This window comes from Actinia tenebrosa, unplaced genomic scaffold, assembly GCF_029948245.1.
Source record: "Actinia tenebrosa isolate PJP-AT-01 unplaced genomic scaffold, QUT_ActTen_1.0 PGA_scaffold2__45_contigs__length_23673736, whole genome shotgun sequence".
NCBI lineage: Eukaryota > Metazoa > Cnidaria > Anthozoa > Actiniaria > Actiniidae > Actinia > Actinia tenebrosa.
In genome coordinates this window covers 16,018,306-16,031,410 of record NW_028292579.1, presented here as the reverse complement: position 1 = coordinate 16,031,410, position 13,105 = coordinate 16,018,306, and the positions used below count along the sequence as shown (strand labels likewise).

Sequence of the window (13,105 nt, the reverse complement as noted above, 5' to 3'; positions counted from 1 at the left end):
TAACAATGTTCTTGTAAGTATCTGAAAAGTTTCCTATGATTATATCATTGTACTGTAAAGCTTCTTGTACGTTCTTTAGATTCATAGCGTAACTGCTGGACATTCCCAAAGCGAAATAGATCCTCCATTTCTGATTCCCTTTTCCTTGTGTTAAATTTCCCCAAGTCTTTCTGATAGACATTCGTAGGATCCTATGTCTGTCGTCGGTTGCCGAGTTGACTACAACAACCATAAAAAGCTTTCTTTCTTCACAAGAAATATTCGGTTCGACACGAGGCATGATCAGGGAGAAATTTGTCCACCCAACAGTGCTGAAGTCGGTGTCTGCTTGTCGTGATTGATCGTTTAAACAGTCCTTGGAGCTTCCTGGCGATGTTGAAATTTTATTACTTGGTGTTGAACCTGAACCAAATTCACAACTGCAATTCCACTTTAAGTCTATGAAACGACTTTTATTACCCCGCAGTTTTAAGAAAAAGACGTTTTGAGGAATCTCTGGCGAAACTACACTCAGGTAGAAAGCACTTAAAGAAATAAGAAAGACTAGAAAAATGACCACTTTGTAGACGGTCCTGATTCTTCTCGACACAAAAAGGCCAACAAATCTTCGACGGATGTAGTAATAGGTCATTGTTAGCAATGGAAATATTACACTACTGAACTGTGTTTTGGCCCACTCCAGTGGTTTAAATACTGCTTATCTTGCAGCAAACGAGCTTATGCAAATAGCACTGTATCCATACGTTTTGCAATTCAAAAAGGGCTGAAAGAAATTCATCGTCATTTAAGTGAACAAAGGGCAAAGCACTACAATACATAGGTGACATAGAAAATCTAGGCCTGAATCGATTTTATCAATTTCAATTGTGCTCTTTGTTTTTTTAAGACACTTCAAATGAATAAGACGGCAACTCATGCAATTACTAAATAAGGTGCAGAATCTTCTAATTAACCCTTTTGGGTTGTAATTTCTGTACCTTTTCACTGTTTTGTTTTTACTGAATGTCTAATTTAAAACTTGTAATTTTGTATGTCTGAAAAAAAATAAACTTTTGAAACCTTTGAAGCCTTTGATCACTCTCCCACACAAATTCAGTGAATGTGCTTCGATCTCGTACCCAGAGCCTGCGTTTCGTCTGGCCTGAGGCGAAGAACAAGGTCTCTAGCATCAACCTCGTTCCAGGGCCTTCTCTTCTCGCTTTTTTCAAGATGGCGGCGCTCTGGGTACGAGATTGGTATTGCTAATACCAGCATTCGTGACCGAAATGGAAAGCTGCTCTTTGATTGGCGGAATTTGGACACAATTAGCCGTATGTTTAAATGTCAGTACAGCGCGGACACCTGTGAGGTTTTTTGCTAGCGCTCTCCGTGAAACAAAGGGATCAAGCGTTTTTAGACGACATCCACTCCGACAAACTGCGGAAAATCTTAAGATGCTTTACTTTTTAGCTCACTCCGTGTGAACTAATGATGACTCGAGTGTCCGCACAGCAAAGCTGTAGAAATATTTTTTTACTCAGTTTCTCTCAAAGCCACTAAAGAAATACAAACACACTTTTTAAAATTCTTATTTTCATTTATAGTATTCTTCTCTAGCTTAGGAATCTGTTTTTAACTCGTGGATACAGGTGTCTGAATATGAAAATGTGATATTCACTCACTCACCCCGGGGGGGGGGGGGGGGGGGGTACTCCCCTATATTTGCTATACGGGTATGTGCCGCCCTATAGGGTATGAAGAATATTTAAGTCAAGTCACCAATATTAAGCACAGAGTGGCGCTTACAAAATTAAGAATTAGTAACCATAAGCTTGAAGTAGAAACGGGGAGGTATAAGAGGCCTTATCTCATTTACGATGAAAGGATTTGCCCAGTGTGTAAGTCGGGAGTAGAAAACGAAAAACACTTTCTAGTTTGGTGTCCACTATATGAGCTCTCATAGAAACGACTTAAGAGAGTTCATAGAAAAAAACACCAGCATTAATTTCAACAATATGAGCGCTGACAGTCGTTTTATGTTCTTAATCAATTCAAAATCAGCGTCTCTACAAAGAGCCATATCAGCATACATTCATCAATGTATGCTGATACGTGAAAATGAAATAAGAAAATTACCTAATACATAGTACATATATATACCTATAATATATTTGGAATCAAACACTCATGTACTATTAGTATAAGGTACCAAATAAAATTGTATTGTATTGTATTGTATAGGGTATGGTTTTTCGGCTTTTGGGTCTGGGGTAGGGTATCAATTTTGGACATTTTGTCTGGGATAGGGTATCATTTTTGTCTGGGATAGGGTTAACGATTTGGTCGTTTTAGTCTGGCGGATAGGCTACGCTTTCTGACGGCACAAAAACAATAAAAACGTTAATAGATATTGATTGCAATCTATTGAATAACCGTATTTTCCGTAGTTTTAGTCTGGGATAGGGTGTACAATTCTTAGTTTTAGTCTGGGGTAGGGTTTTTTAAATCAAAATTTTAGGTCTGGGATAGGGTCAGGGTTTTGAGGTCCTGGCGGCACACCCCTACCCAAGTTGAGGGGTAGTACCCCCCCCCCCCCCCCCCCGGGTCACTCTCTCACGCACTCACGCACGAGGGCTTAAAACTAACTTTTGCATACTGACTCCTTGCACCGAAGGCCAACCTGGAAGTTCTTACTGGTGGGGGAAAAAACTTAAAACGGGCTAAATTCAAAAAATAACCACACAGAGCGAAAGAAGTGCTATTTTTCAATGATCGGGTAAAATTTCGAGGCTTTATTTCACGTTTCAATGATTTTATTGAAATTTTTGATGAATCTCCATACATTTCCTTATAACAGGACACCACAGAAACCAAGCTTGGGCTACCTGTGACCTAACAGATCGAATGTTATTTTTGGGTTACGTAACTCGATTCTAAAAGTGGGGATAAATACTTTTTCCAGTTATTTTGAAAGAGAAAAAGAACTGTTTTCGCCGGTTACAACTGCATCTGTATAGTTTTACTAACTCGAGTCTCATTTCACTTCACTGGTACCCCGCCCTGGGACCCAGAGGGATGTTTTCCGCGGAGTTACTGACTAAGAGCGGCAAAGCCGTGAAAATCCCTCTGGAACCCAAGTTACTTCACTGGTTAAAATTTATCATCGTAAAAAATTGCCCATACATTTGGAATATTCGGCTCTTTTCGGTCTCTTTCCTCCCTTTCCAAAGCAAAAGGTGGTGCTTAAAAGTAAAGTTATATAGCACAAGTAAACTGCCCGACAAAAAAAAATTAAACATCCTAAATGACCCGTAAATCTTCTGTTCTTTCGCTAACTACTAGTAAGAGTGCTTTCGAAGCTACGAGTCCTTAAAACTATAAGAGGTGAATGTATAGCCAACCGTTTTTTTTTTTTTTTTTTTTTTTTTTTGACAGGTTCTGTTTTATTTTAATTTAACTCTAATTTAACTCAAAAAGTACGGTGTTTTTTTCAATAGAATTCAATCTAAACCATATAATACAGTTCGCGAATAGTTGAATTAACTGAATCCATTTCTGTCTTTGCCTAGATAGTCATTATTTTGAGAAAAGATCCAAAAACCGTGTTTTTGAGACACAATTTGTATTTGGGCTCACATGAGGGGGCGTGAGCTTGAAATCGTAGCTGAGCAAATGTTTACAGATTTTTTCTGATGCAAAAACTCAGTCTTTTTAGTTAATAGAATGCAAACAATATATTCGTGAAATATTAGTAGTCTAATACTAACTTACACTATTTTATGCTAATTCTATTGTTTTCTTTTCTCGACTTTTTTCTCGACTTTTTTCTCGACTTTTTTCTCGACTTTTTTCTCGACTTTTTTCTCGACTTTTTTCTCGACTTTTTTGACCGCTTACTAGCTGGTATTGCAGGCTCCGTTGTTTAAGGAATACAAACATGACTCATGTTTCGTAACGTTGCCTTCAACCGAAACACTTTTATTCTTAACTCAATATTCATTGTACGACGTACTTTATCGTTTACTGTACCATTGCTACCTACCTTTCTACGATACATATCCATGAGTATACTCATATAAGTCTCGTACGCTCAACTCGTTCCAATCACCCACTGCCTTAATATTTATTTATTTATTTTATGCTATTAATTTATCTTTTCTTTTTCATCATTTTTCTTAAAATCAATCACTTTTCACATACGTACCCCCACCCCCCCCACCCCCACCTCCCGTGCTTGAGTCCGAATACCTGTGTCAAACTTAGTGTAGTTGGGTTTTTAATACCTAATAATAAATAATGTAAATATAATAATAATAATAATAATAATAATAGTTTATTATTTGTATTGCGCAATTTAACATGTTAATATGATCAACTGCGCATTACATATAGGTACACTAAAATACAAGGCATAAAATCTCTAAAAAACTACAAAAAGAGTATATAAAAGATTTAATAACTAAGGTCCAGTTTAGACGTCGAATCCCGCACGCGCCGAATCCAATGCAGACAAACCAAACATTAGAGAAAAAAGTCGAGAAAAAAGTCGAGAAAAAAGTCGTGAAAAGTAAAAACAATCACGAAATTTGCATGGCACTAATCGGGCTCCGTACCGAATCAGCTTTCGATAACGATATTTGAATATGCGTGTACATTCATAGGCATCAATGGACAATCAATAGCTGGTTTGTACATTCATATGCGCGGAATGTATTTTCTTGTGCGCGAAATTCAACTTCAATAACACCAATATGGACAATCATTTACCCAAAAGTGAAAATTCATTAGTGCTATTAGCATTATCATTGACAATCTATAACGCGCTTGGACAATCATGAGGGGCAACGTTATATTCTATAGCGTGGTTCGACAAACATTTGCATGATTCGAATGAACAATAAGAGAAATAAAACAATCATTAGCGATTTTTTAAAAAACTATTTTAGCCTTTAATTTCTTCGCCATTTATACATCGTGGCAAATACGTTTGCATATATCTGAACCACTGATCACATTTAGCGATAGTGATGGTTGCCACATTTCTCTGGAACCCTTCCATTAGCAACTGCTTTCTGTAGAGACCTAGAGCAATCCCTTGTCGTCTTGCCTCAGCCCGATCGTTCGTATGTTGTTGGATCTCTGGACGGCTGAGGTCGGCTTTGATTGCTGCTTTAAGTGAGCTATTAGAGAGTTTTAGATTTACGTTCACGGCAAACGTGACACGTCAGTTGACCAGTAAAAATATTCTTTCAAATGACTGAAAAAGAATCGCAAAAAAGTCCAAGTAGTAGAAAAACAAAAGAGTACACCTTTTGCCGTTCATTAACAGAAAGTGTACATTCATTTGTGCCAATAGTTGTATCAATAACGTGTAATGTACTTTCATCAACACCACAAGTAACATCATTAGCGCGGATCAACTTTCAATAACGACAATTGAATATGCGTGTACATTCATAGGCATCAATGGACAATCAATAGCGCGTTTGTACATTCATATGCGCGGAATGTATTTTCTTGTGCGCGAAATTCAACTTCAATAACACCAAATGACAAACAATTGCATTTATGGACAATCATTTACCCAAAAGTGAAAATTCATTAGTGCTATTAGCATAATCATTGACAATCTATAACGCGCTTGGACAATCATGAGGGGCAACGTTATATTCTATAGCGTGATTCGACAAACATTTGCATGATTCGAATGAACAATAAGAGAAATAAAACAATCATTAGCGATTTTTTTAAAAACTATTTTAGCCTTTAATTTCTTCGCCATTTATACATCGTGGCAAATACGTTTGCATATATCTGAACCACTGATCACATTAGCGATAGTGATGGTTGCCACATTTCTCTGGAACCCTTCCATTTCTGTAGAGACCTAGAGCAATCCCTTGTCGTCTTGCCTCAGCCCAATAGTTCGTATGTTGTTGGATCTCTGGACGTCTGATGTCGGCTTTAATTGCTGCTTTAAGTGAGCTAATTGCTATTCTCCTACGCAGCCGCTATTATGGAGGCAGTTTCCTGAGTTTTTTATATGTATTAAAGTGATTAAAAATAAAACGCAGTGTCTAAATGCCCGGCAGCCGGTCGTGGTCTAAAATTGACTAAATGCCCGGCAGTCCAAACTTTCAACAAAAAATCGAGAACTTGCTACAGCTAATGGAATCAAACTAGTCTAACTTTATTATGGTATATTAAGCGCTTCCTGTAGTCTGGACTGATTCGAAAAAAGATTGTCTGTATTTACTCGGCATAGAATACGGAGCACTTGGTTCATGTCACTTAAAATATTTTCACCAACACTGCCGGTCCAAACTTTCGCCAAAAATACGATAAATTACCTATGTTAATGAAGCCAAACTAGTCTAGATTTATCGAGGAATATTAAGCGCTTCTTGCACTCTAAAAACTGCGGGAAAAAAAAACGCTAATGATTGTTTTATTTCTCTTATTGTTCATTCGAATCATGCAAATGTTTGTCGAATCACGCTATAGAATATAACGTTGACCCTCATGATTGCCCAAACGCGTTATAGATTGTCAATGATTATGCTAATAGCACTAATGAATTTTCACTTTTGGGTAAATGATTGTCCATAAATGCAATTGTTTGTCATTTGGTGTTATTGAAGTTGAATTTCGCGCACAAGAAAATACATTCCGCGCATATGAATGTACAAACGCGCTATTGATTGTCCATTGATGCCTATGAATGTACACGCATATTCAATTGTCGTTATTGAAAGTTGATCCGCGCTAATGATGTTACTTGTGGTGTTGATGAAAGTACATTACACGTTATTGATACAACTATTGGCACAAATGACTGTACATTTTCTGTTAATGAACAGCAAAAGGTGTAGTACTACGCGGTAATAAAGCTTGTAGCTATGGCCGTAAAATACTTTTCGATGAGTTTCGAATCTCTTTACTAACCGACTCGGTTTGATTCCACTTCACTGGTTTGGATATTCAAAAAAACTAAATTTGAAGAAAATAATCAAAAATGGAGAGATCGAGAACTTCGCCGAAACGGTTAGCGAAAAACAAATAACCATATAAACATGAAACAGTTGTAAACGAATTTATGTCACTTATTTGGCCATGTTCAGTTCCTGAAATAAATATATTTATTTCGTCATACAGGACGAGTCTTAGGCCCTGGCTAAACGAGGAAACATGTTTCCTTGTGTAAATGTTTTCAAAGGTGGCAAAAACCATCAGATAGAGCGAGCGTTGCTAACGCTTAACGAACTTTTAGAATGTTGACTTTCGTGGCTAAACGAACAGCCATTCTCAATCACACGCGCCCTCTAGCGCCGGATTGTTTCTGTCGCGACAAAGGTTCTGATGGACGTCAAGCACAAGGCGTTTGTATACAAAAAGAACAGACACACAATACACAAGAGATGATTTCAAATAATAAGGTCATGATATCTAGCATGGTACTTGAACATGGAAGAAGAGTCTAGAGCGTGGCCAAACGCAGTGGCGATCATGACCTCAAAGTCACTTTTAGGCGGATTAAGACTAAAGCCAGGAATCTGTGTGGCATTAACTTCCAGGTCTCTAGCCATGACACCAAAGTATGCATCATCTGTGGTTAATGGTCGTTTGACTGACTGGGTGTAGTTAAAACAACGAGGAAGTATAGCGGTAGAGACAACTTGAAATGCCCCGTGCGAAAAGGGTGGCCATCTTGTCTCATTGAAGTCTTCCTTAGAAACAAACCAAGGGGATTTTGGATCGCGAACTACTAATAAATTCTCGCTAAGAAACCCCCCATAAAAAGGGTTTGGGAAGCCTTGTTTTTCGAGCCATTTTGACAACCTTGAGACTCTAACATAAACATCATCATCGGTTTTCATAACATACATACAATCAAATTGAGAATACACCCAGAAATGCGACATAAATGTTTTGATAACAATGTTCTTGTAAGTATCTGAAAAGTTTCCTATGATTATATCATTGTACTGTAAAGCTTCTTGTACGTTCTTTAGATTCATAGCGTAACTGCTGGACATTCCCAAAGCGAAATAGATCCTCCATTTCTGATTCCCTTTTCCTTGTGTTAAATTTCCCCAAGTCTTTCTGATAGACATTCGTAGAATCCTATGTCTGTCGTCGGTTGCCGAGTTGACTACAACAACCATAAAAAGCTTTCTTTCTTCACAAGAAATATTCGGTTCGACACGAGGCATGATCAAGGAGAAATTTGTCCACCCAACAGTGCTGAAGTCGGTGACTGCTTGTCGCGATTGATCGTTTAAACAGTCCTTGGAGCTTCCTGGCGATGTTGAAATTTTATTACTTGGTGTTGAACCTGAACCAAATTCACAACTGCAATTCCACTTTAAGTCTATGAAACGACTTTTATTACCCCGCAGTTTTAAGGAAAAGACGTTTTGAGGAATCTCTGGCGAAACTACACTCAGGTAGAAAGCACTTAAAGAAATAAGAGAGACTAGAAAAATGACCACTTTGTAGACGGTCCTGATTCTTCTCGACAGAAAAAGGCAACCAAATCTTCGTCGGATGTAGTAATAGCTCATTGTAAGCAATGGGAGTATTGCAACTTATTAACTCTCTTAACACTCTCCCTTGCAAATTTGTACGCATATATACCCGCAGATACTGACTTGCATTATGACAGAAATGGTACATATAAACGAACACTCACTGAAAGCCGTCCTTTGATTGGCGGTTTTTTGGACACAACTAGCCGACTAGTTTTTTGACCTTTTTTAAATTTTTAAATAGCAATCTACGCAGCTCTCATCGTAGAAACAAAGGGATCGAGCGTTTTTAGGCTCAAACCAGTCACCACAAACGATGCCGGGAAGTCTTTTAAGATTAAAAAATACCTTATCATGTAACTATATATGTAGAGTTTCTCGAGCTGTGATTGGTCGAGTAACCGATTCTGAGACGATAATCACCGCTGGAGCAGTAATAATCACAGGGAGCCCGGCTATATATTTTTTGCTTCTTTTAGAAAAGTAACTTTGCTCTTTGTGGGTTTCCTGTGTTGTGATCGGTTTCCTATAGGTCTGCGCTGTAATCAGATCGGCGCAGTAAGAAGAAGCAAAAAACTATATAGCCGGGTTCCCTGTGCGTGTGATAATGAGGTTTTCCAAATTTTTCCATATGGGAAGTAATACTGAAACGTTTTTTATGATTTTCGATTTTTTTCTGATATTCAAGTCTAAAATTATACTAAAACAATTATTCCCCTCAGGCTCATTTACCTCGCCGCTCTTCGGTAAATATTCAACCGATATTCACTTCGCCTTCGGCGAATAATTGTTAATTATCATCAACAAAAACATAAATAAATGGCTAGGACGTTGGCTAGTTGATTGTCATAGGACAAAATGTTGGCCAAGTTTGATTATTGTAGATCATCAGAGAAAACAGATTATCAAGCACGAAACTTAAGTAGGAATCAATTAATCAATTAAGAAAAGTAGGTCTATTTGCTCTGAGTGTTATTTCTAGGATTACATGAATAGGCTCGACATTTTGGTTCCACATGTCGCAAGGGAGAACAGAAACGCGTGTCAAAGTTAAACAGAATCAATTGATCGGTAAGCAAGAAACGTGTTCTCGGAACCAAAATGTCAGTCCTTTTGACATCTCTAAAGCTTTTGTTCTCTGATAGTACTGCATAATCGGGTGTGTCAACAATCTATTGACGCCCCAACTTTAGTCTCAATAATCTCCTTCATTTTTGTTTCAAACTTGAATCACCTTTAAGTGGTAATTAGTTAAGTTAAGTGTATAGCGACTACTGTATGATCTATGCGATTTAGAGTTGAGTAAATCATAGGAATTTGGGTTAGTTCAAATTCCTCCTCGGGAATTGGGAACTAGCTCATTAACTCCTCTGAGTCGCATTGACCAATCACAGGTAGCGTCAGGTCATTATCGGCTTGACGTCACTTTCTATAGACCACAAATAATACTTAAGTGCTTGAGGCACACACTAAGAGCCAGAAGAGATAGCGAGGAAGAGTAGAACACAGACCAATAGTCAGAAGTGTACAGACCAATAGTTAGACGAGTGAAGAAGACAACCAAGCGAATAAAAGACCAGAAAATCCATAAAGGTCTGCATGTGTGTACGTGGGACGAGCTAGTCCGCCCCATCCCAACCATCGGGAAAAACATCCCACGTCACATGCCAATTTTGGTCCCTTTGCATGTTGGCTATAATAGACCTCCTCGGCTCTGACGTAATGTTTTCCCATTTCAGACCACGTGTACAGACCACTTTGGGGGTAACCAATCAAAAAACTGTCCCAAATTGAAAGGTTTCTTAATTGAATTTATACTATATCTGCTTTTATCTGTACAAAACTGATTATCAGTTTATTCCAAGTTATTTTTGCGTCTACGAAATCATCAAAAGTTTTGGTCTTACAGAAAATGTATTAACTTACGAAAAAATGTTTAAAATTTACCTTAAACGTTTTCAAGTTTCTATCTTTTTCAGTTTTATACTACTTCATTTTATTTTTGGATACCAAACAAGGTATTGTCAATATTGTCTGATCAGCCTTCAGCAAAATAACCGGGGTTTTATCCTCTGGTTACCCCCCAAAGACGCAAAGTAGGGATGTGAAAGTAGAGAATATAGTGTTTTTCTCTAGCTTAGAGTGCAAACAATTAATCCGTGAAACACTAATTACTATATAGTACGAAATAGTGCTAGTTAAACAAAAGAAAACAATGTAATTTGCATGTAATTGTGCTATTTAGTATTACTAAAGTTTCACGGTTATATTGTTTGCACTCTAGTAGTCCGTTTTTAACGTAGTTTAAGCGTAGAAACGAGTTATCGTGAGGGGTCTGAATATGACTTATGTTGATGGTGTTACTCCTAGTCCAAGGGAATAATGCTATTCAACCATGAAGTTGTTTAAAACTTGATTTATTTAACATTAATATTTAAATGATGCTAACATTACGCGCAGCCCATCCAGTCAGAATTTAGGAACACTGACCATTGTCACCTAGGCACAATCGCGTTAGGTGAGCCCACGTTCCTTTTGGTTTGTTGTAGATAAACGAAAGACTCTTATGTGATACATCTCATTGTTCTATTAGCCAATCAGAAAACAGTAACTGTTGAATTTACCCAGTCTTTCGTCTCTTGTCAGCGACGAAAAGGAACGTGGGCTGTGGGAAGGAGAATCAGTTTTTTTACAAAACTCTGTGCCTAAACTCTACAGCTAAAGACCATCGGAAGGCTCAAGTGTGCACTGTTATCAATATTACAAAATAGACCTTTTTATTCGTGGAATACCGCTGTCTCTTGACTACATACTCTGGGTTAGCCTCATTTCCGTGCAAGTTATTCACAAAAATCAATAATATATTTTGAATTTCCACAAACACAGAACAGAGGTTAACCCATGAGCAAAATAAAAACTCAAAACTGGAGTACATTTTTTGTTTCCTACAGTATTACTAACAAAAATGTCAAAAATATGCTTTAAGCTTTAGTGCTGAATGCAAACGCAACTTTTGAGAAAAAAAGCACGATTTTTTTTTCTTTTTCTACGTTAATTGATTATTGTATTTTTGGAAAAATATTATTTTCGTCTCCATGGTTACCGTGATGCTAACATGCGACCTAATTTCGTTATATTCTTTCTGCTACGCTCAGCCGGATTTTTAGGCATTGCTTGGAATCAATTGGATGAATACATTGCATGCATCTACTCATTATCAATATCTAATTAATGCAACAACCACCTTCATCTGATAAAAACCGCGCGCAAGACCATAAATGACGTCAATTGATGCCAAGCAATTGCCACGAAAGTATCTTGCAACTGATTTCTCTCTTTTTTTTTCATTTTGAAGATGCAAGCATTGAAATATTTCACTCGTATACATGTTTCCTATAACTGGTAATTTTCAAATAATTAAGCGTATAACGCTTCATAATGACGCCTGATGTTCACGAAAAAATGAAAGGAATTTATACAAAGTCCGTCCAACTAGTAAAGGTATCCTAGGCCAAGAAAGCAGAGGATTCCCTTCATCATAGCAAGGTGTTATCACTGTGTGTCGATAGTGGTCGTTCTTTTTTCGTCTCATTATCACTTTCTGAGCTGACGGACAAAGAATCCTTGTGCAACGGATCAGATTCGCCGTCTTCAAGAGGATGGCTCTTTACCTCTTCTGCCAAACTCACTGTAGTCTTCTCCGTCGTTTTCGTTATCTTTGGGCTTTCGGCCTTCGTTAACTTCTCGTCCATTTGATCGTCGTGTTTTTCATTTTCTAACTTGTCCTCTGTGGTGAAGGGAATGACTTTTTCATTGCTGGTTTCTTTTGAAGATCCTTTTCTGGACGGCAGGTGAAATGGAGAAACACTAGAGAACAAAATGGCGCATAAATGGCCGGGAATGTAAATGAATGAGCTGGAAGCTGCAGCAGGCACAGGGATGGCAGGGGCTGACCGGCACAGGGGTAGAGGATGGCAGTGGCTGACAGGGGCTGACAGGGACAGGGGTAGAGGATGACAGGGGCTGACAGGGACAGGGGTAGAGGATGGCAGGGGCTGACAGGGACAGGGGTAATGAAGGTACCAAGTATAGGGCTAGGGACAGGTTACCGTAACTGAGTGTTGTGATTTGATGGCATATCATAACTTGTAAGCACTGTAGCTATACTCTAAAACTGTCTTACCTCGTATGGCGTGATTCAGACACCTTTTCTTCTTCCTTATTTTCTTTCTTTTCATCTTTTATATCACCATTCCTTTCAGTTTCTACCACATCTTTCGATTTCTCTTCCTCCGTCTCTTCCTTTTTCTCGACATTAACTTTCTCGTCTGTCTTTCGATCACTATCAAAGCTATACGTTCTCGGAATAGAGCGGTTTGTACTTAAGGCACTAGGTGACCAAGGCTTGGGTAGCGTTGCTGCACGAGTCAAGGGTGACATTGGAGCGTGGTCTGTTGGGGTCCTTGGGGTCTTTTCAGTGGGTGTCTTGGATGTTTTATCTGCGTCAAGTGGTGGTGGAGATGCTGGACGGTTTGATTTAGGACTTCGTTTGGGACTTGGAGCGTCACGTTTAACCCATAAATCTGCATCTGCAGCAT

General features: G+C 38.3%; 2 protein-coding genes across 8 annotated transcripts in view; both read right to left on the bottom strand.

Annotated features, from left to right (window-relative positions):
* Positions 1–7,057: 7,057 nt before the first annotated feature.
* Positions 7,058–8,819, bottom strand: LOC116297835 (beta-1,3-galactosyltransferase 5-like). Its single transcript, XM_031706143.1, has one exon. The coding sequence runs from the start codon at positions 8,541–8,543 to the stop codon at positions 7,404–7,406; it is 1,140 nt and encodes a 379-aa protein (XP_031562003.1). The 5' UTR covers positions 8,544–8,819; the 3' UTR covers positions 7,058–7,403.
* A 2,089-nt stretch (positions 8,820–10,908) lies between these two features.
* LOC116297813 (F-actin-uncapping protein LRRC16A) overlaps positions 10,909–13,105 on the bottom strand; it is a 53,468-nt gene continuing 51,271 nt past the window's right edge. For all 7 annotated transcript variants that reach the window (XM_031706111.2, XM_031706114.2, XM_031706115.2 and 4 more), the window contains 2 exons: positions 12,691–13,105; positions 10,909–12,374 (listed from right to left, as the gene is read on the bottom strand). In XM_031706111.2, the coding sequence (XP_031561971.2) occupies positions 12,044–12,374; positions 12,691–13,105 (746 nt within the window). In that variant the 3' untranslated portion in view covers positions 10,909–12,043. The remainder of the gene's footprint in view (positions 12,375–12,690) is intronic.